The sequence below is a fragment of the Hyla sarda genome, unplaced genomic scaffold (genome assembly GCF_029499605.1).
Source record: "Hyla sarda isolate aHylSar1 unplaced genomic scaffold, aHylSar1.hap1 scaffold_2649, whole genome shotgun sequence".
In the NCBI taxonomy this organism is placed as follows: Eukaryota; Metazoa; Chordata; class Amphibia; order Anura; family Hylidae; genus Hyla; species Hyla sarda.
Genome location: NW_026609341.1, coordinates 1 through 16,477, shown reverse-complemented (window position 1 = coordinate 16,477; position 16,477 = coordinate 1). Strand labels below are relative to the sequence as shown.

General features: G+C 55.6%; 1 protein-coding gene across 1 annotated transcript; it reads right to left on the bottom strand.

The window, feature by feature from the left end:
- Nucleotides 1–2,492: 2,492 nt before the first annotated feature.
- LOC130324433 (testis-expressed protein 2-like) lies at nt 2,493–13,721 on the bottom strand (the record flags this gene model as incomplete). The annotated part of the gene is made up of 4 exons (XM_056553257.1): nt 2,493–4,333; nt 4,434–4,554; nt 13,156–13,365; nt 13,523–13,721. Coding segments are annotated over 4 exons (641 nt in total), but the record flags the coding sequence as incomplete, so codon positions are not given.
- Nucleotides 13,722–16,477: the final 2,756 nt, after the last annotated feature.

Genomic DNA, 16,477 nt, shown 5'->3' with positions numbered 1-16,477 from the left:
AGAGCAGCGTCATGTACAGCAGTCTAGATCCCGTCATGTACAGTAGAACAGCATCATGCACAGCAGTCTAGATCCCGTCATGTACAGTAGAGCAGCATCATGCACAGCAGTCTAGATCCCGTCATGTACAGTAGAGCAACATCATGCACAGCAGTCTAGATCCCGTCATGTACAGTAGAGCAGCATCATGTACAGTAGAACAGAATCATGCACAGCAGTCTAGAACCCGTCATGTACAGTAGAACAGAATCATGCACAGCAGTCTAGATCCGTCATGTACAGCAGTCTAGATCCCGTCATGTACAGTAGAACAGCATCATGCACAGCAGTCTAGATCCCGTCATGTACAGTAGAGCAGCGTCATGTACAGCAGTCTAGATCCCGTCATGTACAGCAGTCTAGATCCCGTCATGTACAGTAGAGCAGCATCATGCACAGCAGTCTAGATCCGTCATGTACAGTAGTCTAGATCCCATCATGTACAGTAGAGCAGCGTCATGTACAGCAGTCTAGATCCCGTCATGTACAGTAGAACAGCATCATGCACAGCAGTCTAGATCAGTCATGTACAGTAGAGCAGCATCATGCACAGCAGTCTAGATCCCGTCATGTACAGTAGAGCAGCGTCATGTACAGCAGTCTAGATCCAGTCTCGTAGAGCAGCGTCATGCACAGCAGTCTAGATCCCGTCATGTACAGTAGAGCAGCATCATATACAGCAGTCTAGATCCAGTCTTGTAGAGCAGCGTCATGCACAGCAGTCTAGATCCTGTCATGTACAGTAGAGCAGCATCATATACAGCAGTCTAGATCCTGTCATGTACAGTAGAGCAGCATCATGTACAGCAGTCTAGATCCTGTCATGTACAGTAGAGCAGCATCATGTACAGCAGTCTAGATCCAGTCTTGTAGAGCAGCATCATGCACAGCAGTCTAGATCCAGTCTTTTAGAGCAGCGTCATGCACAGCAGTCTAGATCCCGTCATGTACAGTAGAGCAGCGTCATGTACAGCAGTCTAGATCCAGTCTCGTAGAGCAGCGTCATGTACAGCAGTCTAGATCCTGTCATGTACAGTAGATCAGCATCATATACAGCAGTCTAGATCCAGTCTTGTAGAGCAGCGTCATGTACAGCAGTCTAGATCCTGTCATGTACAGTAGAGCAGCATCATGCACAGCAGTCTAGATCCAGTCTTGTAGAGCAGCGTCATGCACAGCAGTCTAGATCCAGTCTTGTAGAGCAGCATCATGCACAGCAGTCTAGATCCAGTCTTGTAGAGCAACGTCATGCACAGCAGTCTAGATCCCATCATGTACAGTAGAGCAGCGTCATGTACAGCAGTCTAGATCCAGTCTTGTAGAGCAGCGTCATGCACAGCAGTCTAGATCCCATCATGTACAGTAGAGCAGCGTCATGTACAGCAGTCTAGATCCAGTCTTGTAGAGCAGCGTCATGCACAGCAGTCTAGATCCCATCATGTACAGTAGAGCAGCGTCATGTACAGCAGTCTAGATCCCGTCGTACAGTAGAGCAGCGTCATGTACAGCAGTCTAGATCCTGTCATGTACAGTAGATCAGCATCATATACAGCAGTCTAGATCCAGTCTTGTACAGCAGCGTCATGTACAGCAGTCTAGATCCCGTCGTACAGTAGAGCAGCGTCATGTACAGCAGTCTAGATCCTGTCATGTACAGTAGATCAGCATCATATACAGCAGTCTAGATCCAGTCTTGTACAGCAGCGTCATGTACAGCAGTCTAGATCCTGTCATGTACAGTAGAGCAGCATCATATACAGCAGTCTAGATCCAGTCTCGTAGAGCAGCGTCATGTACAGCAGTCTAGATCCCGTCGTACAGTAGAGCAGCGTCATGTACAGCAGTCTAGATCCTGTCATGTACAGTAGATCAGCATCATATACAGCAGTCTAGATCCAGTCTTGTACAGCAGCGTCATGTACAGCAGTCTAGATCCCGTCGTACAGTAGAGCAGCGTCATGTACAGCAGTCTAGATCCAGTCTCGTAGAGCAGCGTCATGTACAGCAGTCTAGATCCTGTCATGTACAGTAGATCAGCATCATATACAGCAGTCTAGATCCAGTCTTGTACAGCAGCGTCATGTACAGCAGTCTAGATCCTGTCATGTACAGTAGATCAGCATCATATACAGCAGTCTAGATCCAGTCTTGTACAGCAGCGTCATGTACAGCAGTCTAGATCCTGTCATGTACAGTAGAGCAGCATCATATACAGCAGTCTAGATCCAGTCTCGTAGAGCAGCGTCATGTACAGCAGTCTAGATCCCGTCGTACAGTAGAGCAGCGTCATGTACAGCAGTCTAGATCCAGTCTCGTAGAGCAGCGTCATGTACAGTAGATCAGCATCATATACAGCAGTCTAGATCCAGTCTTGTACAGCAGCGTCATGTACAGCAGTCTAGATCCCGTCATGTACAGTAGAGCAGCATCATATACAGCAGTCTAGATCCAGTCTTGTAGAGCAGCGTCATGCACAGCAGTCTAGATCCAGTCTTGTAGAGCAGCGTCGCTCCCCTCCTCACACATAGGATGGTGGACATGAAGACATTGGATGTGGCAGAAAGACTATTTCCTTTATTTAATAAAACAATGAGCGAATTCTGATCACAAATCTGACCAAGTGCAGCGCGAGTACAGCAGAGCCGGGAGCGCAGGCCTCCATGGTGCAGATGTTACCTTACACTCCCTGCAGTCACCCGCAGTTCAATGTAGTGCAGTGACCGCTCTACTGTGTCCAGTCACCAGAGGGGGAGCCCCCTACCCAGAATGCACCCGCGTGTCCAGAGGGGGAGCCCCCTACCCAGAATGCACCCGCGTGTCCAGTCACCAGAGGGGGAGCCCCCTACCCAGAATGCACCCGCGTGTCCAGAGGGGGAGCCCCCTACCCAGAATGCACCCGCGTGTCCAGTCACCAGAGGGGGAGCCCCCTACCCAGAATGCACCCGCGTGTCCAGAGGGGGAGCCCCCTACCCAGAATGCACCCGCGTGTCCAATCATTGTAAGAAAATTTCGCCCAATCACATGAGTCCCAATCAGCAGGGGGGGGTGAAGATCCTGCAGCTAAGGGTAGAGGTGACATGTTTTTGGGGTCCTCCAGTGGGAACTGGACAGATGGCACAGACCCCCCCCCCCCCAGTGAACCTCCACCGCTTGCAGCCACGTTCTGACCGTGTTCACATAGTGCAGTTGTGTCTCAGGAACGTTGCAGTTTAGTCACTTTTGAAAAACCATTAAAAGCGCAACATTAATGGAACGCGAGAACACGGGCGAACTCCTTCCAGCCGCAGGCGGGTAAACGCCACACCATAAACATTCATTGCACATAGAAGACAGACGCTGCCACTGTGCAGACTAGACACACGACAGAAAAACAAAAATAAATCTCCATAAAATCATCGGCTGTAAACAAAGGAAACTTGGCAAATTTACCAGAACTCAAAAAATAAAAGCCAGAGGGCGGCAGAGGCGTCACACCAGCCATCTTACCTCAAGGGTTAACGCAGTCGTGTTTAGGCGTGGCACTGCTAAAACCTTGTTATGGAGCGTCCCGGCACTCTGACAGGCAGAACAGTCAGAGGGACTGGAGACTCTGGGATTGTACGTCACCATATTAAGCATCATATGCTCCGTCACACAATAAATAAGGGGCAATTATTCCTTCATGGGGTTATAAGCGCTAATCTTATAAATATGGAGCGGAGTATAGGGGCAGCTCAGCGCTGGAATGTAGTGTAATCCCCCTGGCCGCCAGCAGGGGCCCCACCGCACAGGGGGAGGAGTTTGGTCATGGGTGGGGCGGAGCGCTGGTACCACAGGTTATGGCTCCTTCATTCCACTATTGATGCCACTAACGCGTGCGTTATAGGGGGTGGAACTTCATCTATAGCGTTTCTGATCGGTCCAGCCCCTCCCCCTTCAGATCCTTCCAATCAGCTTTGGTTTGACAGCGTCCAACTCGTGCAGGAGAGAAGTGCTGGAGTACAAGGGGGGGAGGTGGACACGATTGAGACCCCACCCACAACATTCCACCATTTCTCAGGGTCACGTGACCCATTAGTAAAGACAGGGATTTGGGGGGGGGGGGGGGGCTGGCGCTGTGCTCGTCCCACGAGAGCCGTCACTGATGCAGGGCGGCCCCTCAATGAGAAAGAAAGTCTAACACTGTACGGAGCTGGATCCGCAGTTACTGAGTCTCCGCCTCCTCCTCCGCCACCTCGCTGCCAGATCGCGGGTCCATGGCCGAGTGCATGATGGTCACGTACACGTCATCCATGTTTGGCATGACAAAGATTTTCTGTGTGAGAGAAGAGAACATGCCACATACATGATGTAAGTCACATGACACGGCCTCCCCCCAAGTGGAGAGAGAGCGGCGGCCATCTTTATTCTCTCACCTGAAATTCTTGCTCCAGTTTCTTCTCAATCCACTCAGTGACATGGCCGAGCGTCACCTCCCGCTCCCCTAGTTTAGGCCGCGCCTTCAGCTCCAGATATGGGGGCGTCCGGAAGCCGTACCTGGTATATGGAGAGAAAACGGCTGTGAGTCTGAGGAACGCACAGATCAGAGCTTCCTGCTGGAGGCGCTGTGGGTTCAGGGCATCTCGTAGACTAAAGCTCCGCAACGCCGGCCCCTTCACATATTGTGTATGAACCGAAGAACAGGAGTCACCCTAGAGAGAGAGCGAAAGAGGGGACGGGAGAGAAAGAGAGAGAGAGAGAAAGAAAGAGGGGACGGGAGAGAAAGAGAGAGAGAGAAAGAAAGGGGACGGGAGAGAGAGAGAGAGAAAGAGGGGACGGGAGAGAGAGAGAGAGAAAGAGGGGACGGGAGAGAGAGAGAGAGAAAGAGGGGACGGGAGAGAGAGAGGGGACGGGAGAGAGAGAGAGAAAGGGGACGGGAGAGAGAAAGAGGGGACGGGAGAGAGAGAGAGAAAGAGGGGATGGGAGAGAGAAAGAGGGGACGGGAGAGAGAGGACGGGAGAGAGAGAGAGAAAGAGGGGACGGGAGAGAAAGAGAGAGAGAGAGAAAGAAAGAGGGGACGGGAGAGAAAGAGAGAGAGAGAAAGAAAGGGGACGGGAGAGAGAGAGAGAGAAAGAGGGGACGGGAGAGAGAGAGAGAGAGAAAGAAAGGGGACGGGAGAGAGAGAGAGAGAGAAAGAGGGGACGGGAGAGAGAGAGGGGACGGGAGAGAGAGAGAGAAAGAGGGGATGGGAGAGAGAGAGGACGGGAGAGAGAGAGAGGACGGGAGAGAGAGAGAAAGAGGGGACGGGAGAGAGAGAGAGAAAGAGGGGATGGGAGAGAGAAAGAGGGGACGGGAGAGAGAGGACGGGAGAGAGAGAGAAAGAGGGGACGGGAGAGAGAGAGAAAGAGGGGACGGGAGAGAGAGAAAGAGGGGACGGGAGAGAGAGAGAGAGAGAAAGAGGGGACAGAGAAAGGGGACGGGAGAGAGAGAAAGAGGGGACGGGAGAGAGAGAGAGAGAAAGAGGGGACGGGAGAGAGAGAGAGAGAAAGAGGGGACAGAGAAAGGGGACGGGAGAGAGAGAGAGAGAGAAAGAGGGGACGGGAGAGAGAGAGAGAGAGAAAGAGGGGACGGGAGAGAGAGGGGACGGGAGAGAGAGAGAGAAAGGGGACGGGAGAGAGAAAGAGGGGACGGGAGAGAGAGAGAGAAAGAGGGGATGGGAGAGAGAAAGAGGGGACGGGAGAGAGAGGACGGGAGAGAGAGGACGGGAGAGAGAGAGAAAGAGGGGACGGGAGAGAGAGAAAGAGGGGACGGGAGAGAGAGAGAGAGAGAAAGAGGGGACAGAGAAAGGGGACGGGAGAGAGAGAAAGAGGGGACGGGAGAGAGAGAGAGAGAAAGAGGGGACGGGAGAGAGAGAGAGAGAGAAAGAGGGGACAGAGAAAGGGGACGGGAGAGAGAGAAAGAGGGGACGGGAGAGAGAGAGAGAGAAAGAGGGGACGGGAGAGAAAGAGAGAGAGAGAAAGAAAGGGGACGGGAGAGAGAAAGAGGGGATGGGAGAGAGAGAGAGAGAGAAAGAGGGGACGGGAGAGAGAGAGAGAAAGAGGGGACGGGAGAGAGAGAGAGAGAGAGAAAGAGGGGACGGGAGAGAGAGAGGGGACGGGAGAGAGAGAGAGAGAAAGAGGGGACGGGAGAGAGAGAGAGAAAGAGGGGACGGGAGAGAGAGAGAAAGAGGGGACGGGAGAGAGAGAGAAAGAGGGGACGGGAGAGAGAGAGAAAGAGGGGACGGGAGAGAGAGAGAGAAAGAGGGGACGGGAGAGAGAAAGAGGGGACGGGAGCGAGAGAGAAAGAGGGGACGGGAGAGAGAGAGAAAGAGGGGACGGGAGAGAGAGAGAGAAAGAGGGGACGGGAGAGAGAAAGAGGGGACGGGAGAGAGAGAGAGAGAAAGGGGACGGGAGAGAGAGAGAGAGAAAGGGGACGGGAGAGAGAGAGAGAGAGAAAGGGGACGGGAGAGAGAGAGAGAAAGGGGACGGGAGAGAGAAAGAGGGGACGGGAGAGAGAGAGAGAGAGAGAGAGAGAGAGAAAGAGGGGACGGGAGAGAGAGAGGACGGGAGAGAGAGGACGGGAGAGAGAGAGGACGGGAGAGAGAGAAAGAGGGGACGGGAGAGAGAGAAAGAGGGGACGGGAGAGAGAGAAAGAGGGGACGGGAGAGAGAGAAAGAGGGGACGGGAGAGAGAGAAAGAGGGGACGGGAGAGAGAGAGAGAGAGAGAGAAAGAGGGGACAGAGAAAGAGGGGACGGGAGAGAGAGAGAAAGAGGGGACGGGAGAGAGAGAGAAAGAGGGGACGGGAGAGAGAGAGAGAAAGAGAGAGAAAGAGGGGACGGGAGAGAGAGAAAGAGAGAGAGAAAGGGGACGGGAGAGAGAGAGAAAGAGGGGACGGGAGAGAGAGAGAGAGAGAAAGAGGGGACGGGAGAGAGAGAGGGGACGGGAGAGAGAGAAAGAGGGGACGGGAGAGAGAGAGAAAGAGGGGACGGGAGAGAGAGAGAAAGAGGGGACGGGAGAGAGAGAGAAAGAGGGGATGGGAGAGAGAGAGAAAGAGGGGACGGGAGAGAGAGAAAGAGGGGACAGGAGAGAGAGAAAGAGAGAGAGAAAGAAAGAGGGGACAGGAGAGAGAGAGAGAGTGAAAGAGGGGACAGGAGAGAGAAAGAGGGGACGGGAGAGAGAGAGAGAAAGAGAAAGAGGGGACGGGAGAGAGAGAGAGAGAAAGAGGGGACGGGAGAGAGAGAGAGGGGAAGGGAGAGAGAGAGAGAAAGAGGGGACGGGAGAGAAAGAGAGAGAGAAAGAAAGGGGACGGGAGAGAGAGAGAAAGAGGGGACGGGAGAGAGAGAGAGAGAAAGAGGGGACGGGAGAGAGAGAGGGGACGGGAGAGAGAGAGAGAAAGGGGACGGGAGAGAGAAAGAGGGGATGGGAGAGAGAGGGCACGGGAGAGAGAGGACGGGAGAGAGAGAGAGGACGGGAGAGAGAGAGAGGACGGGAGAGAGAGAGAAAGAGGGGACGGGAGAGAGAGAAAGAGGGGACGGGAGAGAGAGAGAGAGAGAAAGAGGGGACAGAGAAAGAGGGGACGGGAGAGAGAGAAAGAGGGGACGGGAGAGAGAGAGAGAGAAAGAAAGAGGGGACGGGAGAGAAAGAGAGAGAGAGAAAGAAAGGGGACGGGAGAGAGAGAGAGAAAGAGGGGACGGGAGAGAGAGAGAGAGAGAGAGAGAGAGGGGACGGGAGAGAGAGAGAGAGAGAGAAAGAGGGGACGGGAGAGAGAGAGAGAGAGAAAGAGGGGACGGGAGAGAGAGAGAGAAAGAGGGGACGGGAGAGAGAAAGAGGGGACGGGAGCGAGAGAGAGAAAGAGGGGACGGGAGCGAGAGAGAGAGAGAGAAAGGGGACGGGAGAGAGAGAGAGAGAAAGGGGACGGGAGAGAGAGAGAGAGAAAGGGGACGGGAGAGAGAAAGAGGGGACGGGAGAGAGAGAGAGAGAGAAAGAGGGGATGGGAGAGAGAGGGCACGGGAGAGAGAGGACGGGAGAGAGAGAGGACGGGAGAGAGAGAGAAAGAGGGGACGGGAGAGAGAGAAAGAGGGGACGGGAGAGAGAGAAAGAGGGGACGGGAGAGAGAGAGAGAGAGAAAGAGGGGACAGAGAAAGAGGGGACGGGAGAGAGAGAAAGAGGGGACGGGAGAGAGAGAGAAAGAGGGGACAGGAGAGAGAGAGAGAAAGAGAGAGAAAGAGGGGACGGGAGAGAGAGAAAGAGAGAGAGAAAGAGGGGACGGGAGAGAGAGAGAAAGAGGGGACGGGAGAGAGAGAGAGAGAGAGAAAGAGGGGACGGGAGAGAGAGAGAAAGAGGGGACGGGAGAGAGAGAGAGAAAGAGGGGACGGGAGAGAGAGAGAAAGAGGGGATGGGAGAGAGAGAGAAAGAGGGGACGGGAGAGAGAGAGAAAGAGAGAGAGAGAAAGAAAGAGGGGACAGGAGAGAGAGAGAGAGTGAAAGAGGGGACAGGAGAGAGAAAGAGGGGACGGGAGAGAGAGAGAGAGAGAAAGGGGACGGGAGAGAGAGAGAGAGAGAGAGAAAGAGAGGACGGGAGAGAGAGGGGACGAGAGAGAGAGAGAAAGAGGGGACGGGAGAGAGAGAAAGAGGGGAAGGGAGAGAGAGAGAGAGAAAGAGGGGACGGGAGAGAGAAAGAGGGGACGGGAGCGAGAGAGAAAGAGGGGACGGGAGCGAGAGAGAGAGAAAGGGGACGGGAGAGAGAGAGAAAGGGGACGGGAGAGAGAAAGAGGGGACGGAAGAGAGAGAGAGAAAGAGGGGATGGGAGAGAGAGGGGACGGGAGAGAGAGGGGACGGGAGAGAGAGAGGACGGGAGAGAGAGAAAGAGGGGACAGAGAAAGAGGGGACGGGAGAGAGAGAAAGAGGGGACGGGAGCGAGAGAGAGAGAAAGGGAACGGGAGAGAGAGAGAGAGAAAGAGGGGACAGAGAAAGAGGGGACGGGAGAGAGAGGGGACGGGAGAGAGAGAGAGAGAGAGAGAGAGAAAGAGGGGACGGGAGAGAGAGAGAGAGAGGGGACGGGAGAGAGAGAGAAAGAGAGAGAAAGAGAGAGAGAGAAAGAGGGGACGGGAGAGAGAGAGAGAGAGAGAAAGGGGACGGGAGAGAGAGAGAGAAAGGGGACAGGAGAGAGAGAGAGAGAAAGAGGGGACGGGAGAGAGAGAGAGAGAAAGAGGGGACGGGAGAGAGAGAGAGAGAGAGAGAGAGAAAGAGGGGACGGGAGAGAGAGAGAGAGAAAGAGGGGACGGGAGAGAGAGAGAGAGAGAGAAAGAGGGGACGGGAGAGAGAGAGAGAGAAAGAGGGGACGGGAGAGAGAGAGAGAGAAAGAGGGGACGGGAGAGAAAGAGAGAGAGAGGGGACGGGAGAGAAAGAGAGGACGGGAGAGAAAGAGAGAGAAAGAGGGGACGGGAGAGAAAGAGAGAGAAAGAGGGGAAGGGAGAGAAAGAGAGAGAAAGAGGGGAAGGGAGAGAGAGAGGGGACGGGAGAGAAAGAGGGGACGGGAGAGAAAGAGGGGACGGGAGAGAGAGAGAAAGAGGGGACGGGAGAGAGAGAGAAAGAGGGGACGGGAGAGAGAGAGAAAGAGGGGACGGGAGAGAAAGAGAGAGGGGACGGGAGAGAAAGAGAGAGGGGACGGGAGAGAGAGAGAGAGAGAGAGAGAGAGAAAGATGGGCCGGGAGAGAGAGAGAAAGAGGCGACGGGAGAGAGAGAGAGAGAGAGAGAGAGAGAGAAAGAGGGGACAAGAGAGAGAGAGAGAGAAAGAGGGGACGGGAGAGAGAGAAAGAGAGAGAGAAAGAAAGAGGGGACAGGAGAGAGAGAGAGTGAAAGAGGGGACAGGAGAGAGAGAGAGAGAGAAAGAGGGGACGGGAGAGAGAGAGAAAGAGGGGACGGGAGAGAGAGAGAGAGAGAGAGAGAGAGAAAGGGGACAGGAGAGAGAGAGAAAGAGGGGACGGGAGAGAAAGAGAGGGGACGGGAGAGAGAGAGAGAGAAAGAGGGGACGGGAGAGAAAGAGAGAGGGGACGGGAGAGAAAGAGAGAGGGGACGGGAGAGAAAGAGAGAGAGAGAGAGAAAGATGGGCCGGGAGAGAGAGAGAAAGAGGGGACGGGAGAGAGAGAGAGAGAGAGAAAGAGGGGACGGGAGAGAGAGAGAAAGAGGGGACAGGAGAGAGAGAGAAAGAGGGGACAGGAGAGAGAGAGAGAGAAAGAGGGGACGGGAGAGCAAGAAAGAGAGAGAGAAAGAAAGAGGGGACAGGAGAGAGAGAGAGTGAAAGAGGGGACAGGAGAGAGAAAGAAAGAGGGGACGGGAGAGAGAGAGAGAAAGGGGACAGGAGAGAGAGAGAGAGAGAGAAAGAGAAAGAGGGGACGGGAGAGAGAGAGAGAGAGAGAGAAAGAGGGGACGGGAGAGAGAGAGAGAGAGAGAGAGAAAGAGGGGACGGGAGAGAGAAAGAGGGGACGGGAGAGAAAGAGAGAGAAAGAGGGGACGGGAGAGAAAGAGAGAGAAAGAGGGGAAGGGAGAGAAAGAGAGAGAAAGAGGGGAAGGGAGAGAAAGAGAGAGAGAGAGGGGACGGGGGAGAAAGAGGGGACGGGAGAGAAAGAGGGGACGGGAGAGAAAGAGGGGACGGGAGAGAGAGAGAAAGAGGGGACGGGAGAGAAAGAGAGAGGGGACGGGAGAGAAAGAGAGAGGGGACGGGAGAGAAAGAGAGAGGGGACGGGAGAGAAAGAGAGAGGGGACGGGAGAGAAAGAGAGAGGGGACGGGAGAGAAAGAGAGAGGGGACGGGAGAGAAAGAGAGAGGGGACGGGAGAGAAAGAGAGAGGGGACGGGAGAGAAAGAGAGAGAAAGAGGGGACGGGAGAGAAAGAGAGAGAAAGAGGGGACGGGAGAGAAAGAGAGAGAAAGAGGGGACGGGAGAGAAAGAGAGAGAAAGAGGGGACGGGAGAGAAAGAGAGAGAAAGAGGGGACGGGAGAGAAAGAGAGAGAAAGAGGGGACGGGAGAGAAAGAGAGAGAAAGAGGGGACGGGAGAGAAAGAGAGAGAAAGAGGGGACGGGAGAGAGAGAGAGAGAGAGAGAAAGAGGGGACGGGAGAGAGAGAGAGAGAGAGAGAGAGAAAGAGGGGACGGGAGAGAGAGAGAGAGAGAGAGAGAGAAAGAGGGGACGGGAGAGAGAGAGAAAGAGGGGACAGGAGAGAGAGAGAAAGAGGGGACAGGAGAGAGAGAGAGAGAGAAAGAGGGGACGGGAGAGCAAGAAAGAGAGAGAGAAAGAAAGAGGGGACAGGAGAGAGAGAGAGTGAAAGAGGGGACAGGAGAGAGAGAGAGAGAGAAAGAGGGGACGGGAGAGAGAGAGAGAGAAAGAGGGGACGGGAGAGAAAGAGAGAGAAAGTGGGGACGGGAGAGAAAGAGAGAGAAAGTGGGGACGGGAGAGAAAGAGAGAGAGGGGACGGGAGAGAAAGAGAGAGAAAGTGGGGACGGGAGAGAAAGAGAGAGAGGGGACGGGAGAGAAAGAGAGAGAGAGGGGACAGGAGAGAAAGAGAGAGAAAGAGGGGACGGGAGAGAAAGAGGGGACGGGAGAGAGAGAAAGAGGGGACGGGAGAGAGAGAAAGAGGGGACGGGAGAGAAAGAGAGAGGGGACGGGAGAGAAAGAGAGAAAGAGGGGAAGGGAGAGAAAGAGAGAGAAAGAGGGGACGGGAGAGAAAGAGAGAGGGAGAGGGGACGGGAGAGAGAGAGAGGGGACGGGAGAGAAAGAGGGGACGGGAGAGAGAGAGAAAGAGGGGACAGGAGAGAAAGAGAGACAAAGAGGGGACGGGAGAGAAAGAGAGGGGACGGGAGAGAAAGAGAGAGGGGACGGGAGAGAAAGAGAGAGAAAGAGGGGACGGGAGAGAAAGAGAGAAAGAGGGGACGGGAGAGAAAGAGAGAGAAAGAGGGGACGGGAGAGAAAGAGAAAGAAGGGACGAGAGAGAAAGGGGGGACGGGAGAGAAAGAGGGGACGGGAGAGAAAGAGGGGACGGGAGAGAAAGAGGGGACGGGAGAGAAAGAGGGGACGGGAGAGAAAGAGGGGACGGGAGAGAAAGAGGGGACGGGAGAGAAAGAGGGGACGGGAGAGAAAGAGGGGACGGGAGAGAAGGAGGGGACGGGAGAGAAGGAGGGGACGGGAGAGAAGGAGGGGACGGGAGAGAAGGAGGGGACGGGAGAGAAGGAGGGGAAGGGAGAGAAGGAGGGGACGGGAGAGAAGGAGGGGACGGGAGAGAAGGAGGGGACGGGAGAGAAGGAGGGGACGGGAGAGAAGGAGGGGACGGGAGAGAAGGAGGGGACGGGAGAGAAGGAGGGGACGGGAGAGAAGGAGGGGACGGGAGAGAAGGAGGGGACGGGAGAGAAGGAGGGGACGGGAGAGAAGGAGGGGACGGGAGAGAAAGAGGGGACGGGAGAGAAGGAGGGGACGGGAGAGAAGGAGGGGACGGGAGAGAAGGAGGGGACGGGAGAGAAGGAGGGGACGGGAGAGAAGGCGGGGACGGGAGAGAAGGAGGGGACGGGAGAGAAGGCGGGGACGGGAGAGAAGGCGGGGACGGGAGAGAAGGAGGGGACGGGAGAGAAGGAGGGGACGGGAGAGAAGGAGGGGACGGGAGAGGGGAGACGCAGAGGAGAGGGGAGGCGCGGAGGAGAGGGGAGACAGAGAGGGGGAGACTGAGAGGGGAGAGCGGAGGAGGGGAGGCTGAGAGGGGAGGAGGGAAGACGGAGAGGAGAGGAAGGAAGGAGGGGAGACGGAGAGGGGAGGAGGGGAGACGGAGAGGGGAGGAGGGGAGACGGAGAGGGGAGGAGGGGAGACGGAGAGGGGAGGAGGGGAGACGGAGAGGGGAAGAGGGGAGGAGGGGTGACAGAGGGGAGACAGAGGGGAGGCGGGGAGGAGGGAAGACGGAGAGGGGAGAGCAGAGGAAAGGATAGCGGAGGAGGGGAGACTGAGAGCGGAGGAGTGGAGACAGAGGGAAGGCGGGAAGACGGAGAGGGGAGAGCGGAGGAGGGAAGACGGAGAGGGGAGAGCAGAGGAAAGGAGAACTAAGGAGGGAAGACAGAGGGGAGAGCGGAGAAGGGCCACTCACCAGATGCGGTCCGTAGGGGGGGGCGGGATGTTGATGACCAGCGTTCCTCTGCACTCCTGCACCTCCACAGTCAGCAGCAGGGGGGTGTTTGACACTTCCTCAATCTTCTTCTTTATAAATTCTGTTTCTGTCGCTTTCTGAAAATATTTGGACTTTGTGATTTTATCTACAAATCTCATAATCTTGCTCGTTCTATGAGGTCCCATGTACCTGCAAGAGAGAACATACAGCTAAATGGTAAAAAGAGTGGTCCCTGCATACTCAGGAGGGGGTGTGGTTAAAAAGCTGTAACAGTTGTCAGTCATACATGTGACCCCGCCCCCGAGGTACACCCAGATATTTCTGACCTGGTTGGGCTGTACCTTACCCCTCGGCTCCGGGTGGTTGCTGCCGATCCCCTGTTATCTCTGTTGTGTCTTCTTCATCAGATGAGCCGGCGCTGGATGACTCCTCATCGCTGTCCGCCAGGTAATAAGCTCTGGGTCTGGCGCTGACCGAGAAAACAGAAAGACAAATGAGTGTTACACAGTATAGAGCAAACAGCCCAACCTGCAAAGCATTGTGGGCTGGAACATGATCCACGTATTAGTGCCATTTGTGATCTATAGTGGAGGACTAATACACAGGGGTTTGGGGGGGTGGAGGACTAATACACAGGGGTTTGGGGGGGTGGATGACTAATACACAGGGGTTTGGGGGGGGTGGAGGACTAATACACAGGGGTTTGGGGGGGTGGATGACTAATACACAGGGGTTTGGGGGGGTGGAGGACTAATACACAGGGGTTTGGGGGGGGGTGGATGACTAATACACAGGGGTTTGGGGGGGTGGATGACTAATACACAGGGGTTTGGGGGGGTGGAGGACTAATACACAGGGGTTTGGGGGGGTGGATGACTAATACACAGGGGTTTGGGGGGTGGAGGACTAATACACAGGGGTTTGGGGGGGTGGAGGATTAATACACAGGGGTTTGGGGGGGTGGAGGACTAATACACAGGGGTTTGGGGGGTTGGAAGACTAATACACAGGGGTTTGGGGGGGGTGGAGGACTAATACACAGGGGTTTGGGGGGGGGGTGGAGGACTAATACACAGGGGTTTGGGGGGGTTGGAGGACTAATACACAGGGGTTTGGGGGGGTGGAGGACTAATACACAGGGGTTTGGGGGGGTTGGAGGACTAATACACAGGGGTTTGGGGGGGGGGTGGAGGACTAATACACAGGGGTTTGGGGGGGGTGGATGACTAATACACAGGGGTTTGGGGGGGGGGGATGGAGGACTAATACACAGGGGTTTGGGGGGGGTGGATGACTAATACACAGGGGTTTGGGGGGGTGGATGACTAATACACAGGGGTTTGGGGGGGGTGGAGGACTAATACACAGGGGTTTGGGGGGGTGGAGGACTAATACACAGGGGTTTGGGGGGGTGGATGACTAATACACAGGGGTTTGGGGGGGGGTGGAGGACTAATACACAGGGGTTTGGGGGGGTGGAGGACTAATACACAGGGGTTTGGGGGGGTGGATGACTAATACACAGGGGTTTGGGGGGGTGGAGGACTAATACACAGGGGTTTGGGGGGGTGGATGACTAATACACAGGGGTTTGGGGGGGGTGGAGGACTAATACACAGGGGTTTGGGGGGGTGGATGACTAATACACAGGGGTTTGGGGGGTGGAGGACTAATACACAGGGGTTTGGGGGGGGTGGATGACTAATACACAGGGGTTTGGGGGGTGGAGGACTAATACACAGGGGTTTGGGGGGGGTGGAGGATTAATACACAGGGGTTTGGGGGGGGGTGGAGGACTAATACACAGGGGTTTGGGGGGGGTGGAGGACTAATACACAGGGGTTTGGGGGGGGGTGGAGGACTAATACACAGGGGTTTGGGGGGTTGGAGGACTAATACACAGGGGTTTGGGGGGGGTGGAGGACTAATACACAGGGGTTTGGGGGGGGTGGAGGACTAATACACAGGGGTTTGGGGGGGTGGAGGACTAATACACAGGGGTTTGGGGGGTTGGAGGACTAATACACAGGGGTTTGGGGGGGGTGGAGGACTAATACACAGGGGTTTGGGGGGTTGGAGGACTAATACACAGGGGTTTGGGGGGGGGGTGGAGGACTAATACACAGGGGTTTGGGGGGGTGGATGACTAATACACAGGGGTTTGGGGGGGGGGGGTGGAGGACTAATACACAGGGGTTTGGGGGGGGTGGATGACTAATACACAGGGGTTTGGGGGGGGTGGAGGACTAATACACAGGGGTTTGGGGGGGGTGGAGGACTAATACACAGGGGTTTGGGGGGGTGGAGGACTAATACACAGGGGTTTGGGGGGGGTGGAGGACTAATACACAGGGGTTTGGGGGGGGTGGAGGACTAATACACAGGGGTTTGGGGGGGGTGGATGACTAATACACAGGGGTTTGGGGGGGGGGGGGTGGAGGACTAATACACAGGGGTTTGGGGGGGGTGGATGACTAATACACAGGGGTTTGGGGGGGGTGGAGGACTAATACACAGGGGTTTGGGGGGGGTGGAGGACTAATACACAGGGGTTTGGGGGGGGTGGAGGACTAATACACAGGGGTTTGGGGGGGTGGAGGACTAATACACAGGGGTTTGGGGGGGGGGTGGAGGACTAATACACAGGGTTTGGGGGGGGTGGAGGACTAATACACAGGGGTTTGGGGGGGTGGAGGACTAATACACAGGGGTTTGGGGGGGGGTGGAGGACTAATACACAGGGGTTTGGGGGGGTGGATGACTAATACACAGGGGTTTGGGGGGGGTGGAGGACTAATACACAGGGGTTTGGGGGGGGTGGAGGACTAATACACAGGGGTTTGGGGGGGTGGAGGACTAATACACAGGGGTTTGGGGGGGTGGAGGACTAATACACAGGGGTTTGGGGGGGTGGAGGACTAATACACAGGGGTTTGGGGGGGGTGGAGGACTAATACACAGGGGTTTGGGGGGGGGTGGAGGACTAATACACAGGGGTTTGGGGGGTTGGAGGACTAATACACAGGGGTTTGGGGGGGGGGTGGAGGACTAATACACAGGGGTTTGGGGGGGGGTGGGATGACTAATACACAGGGGTTTGGGGGGGTGGATGACTAATACACAGGGGTTTGGGGGGGGTGGAGGACTAATACACAGGGGTTTGGGGGGGTGGATGACTAATACACAGGGGTTTGGGGGGTGGAGGACTAATACACAGGGGTTTGGGGGGGTGGATGACTAATACACAGGGGTTTGGGGGGTGGAGGACTAATACACAGGGGTTTGGGGGGGGTGGAGGATT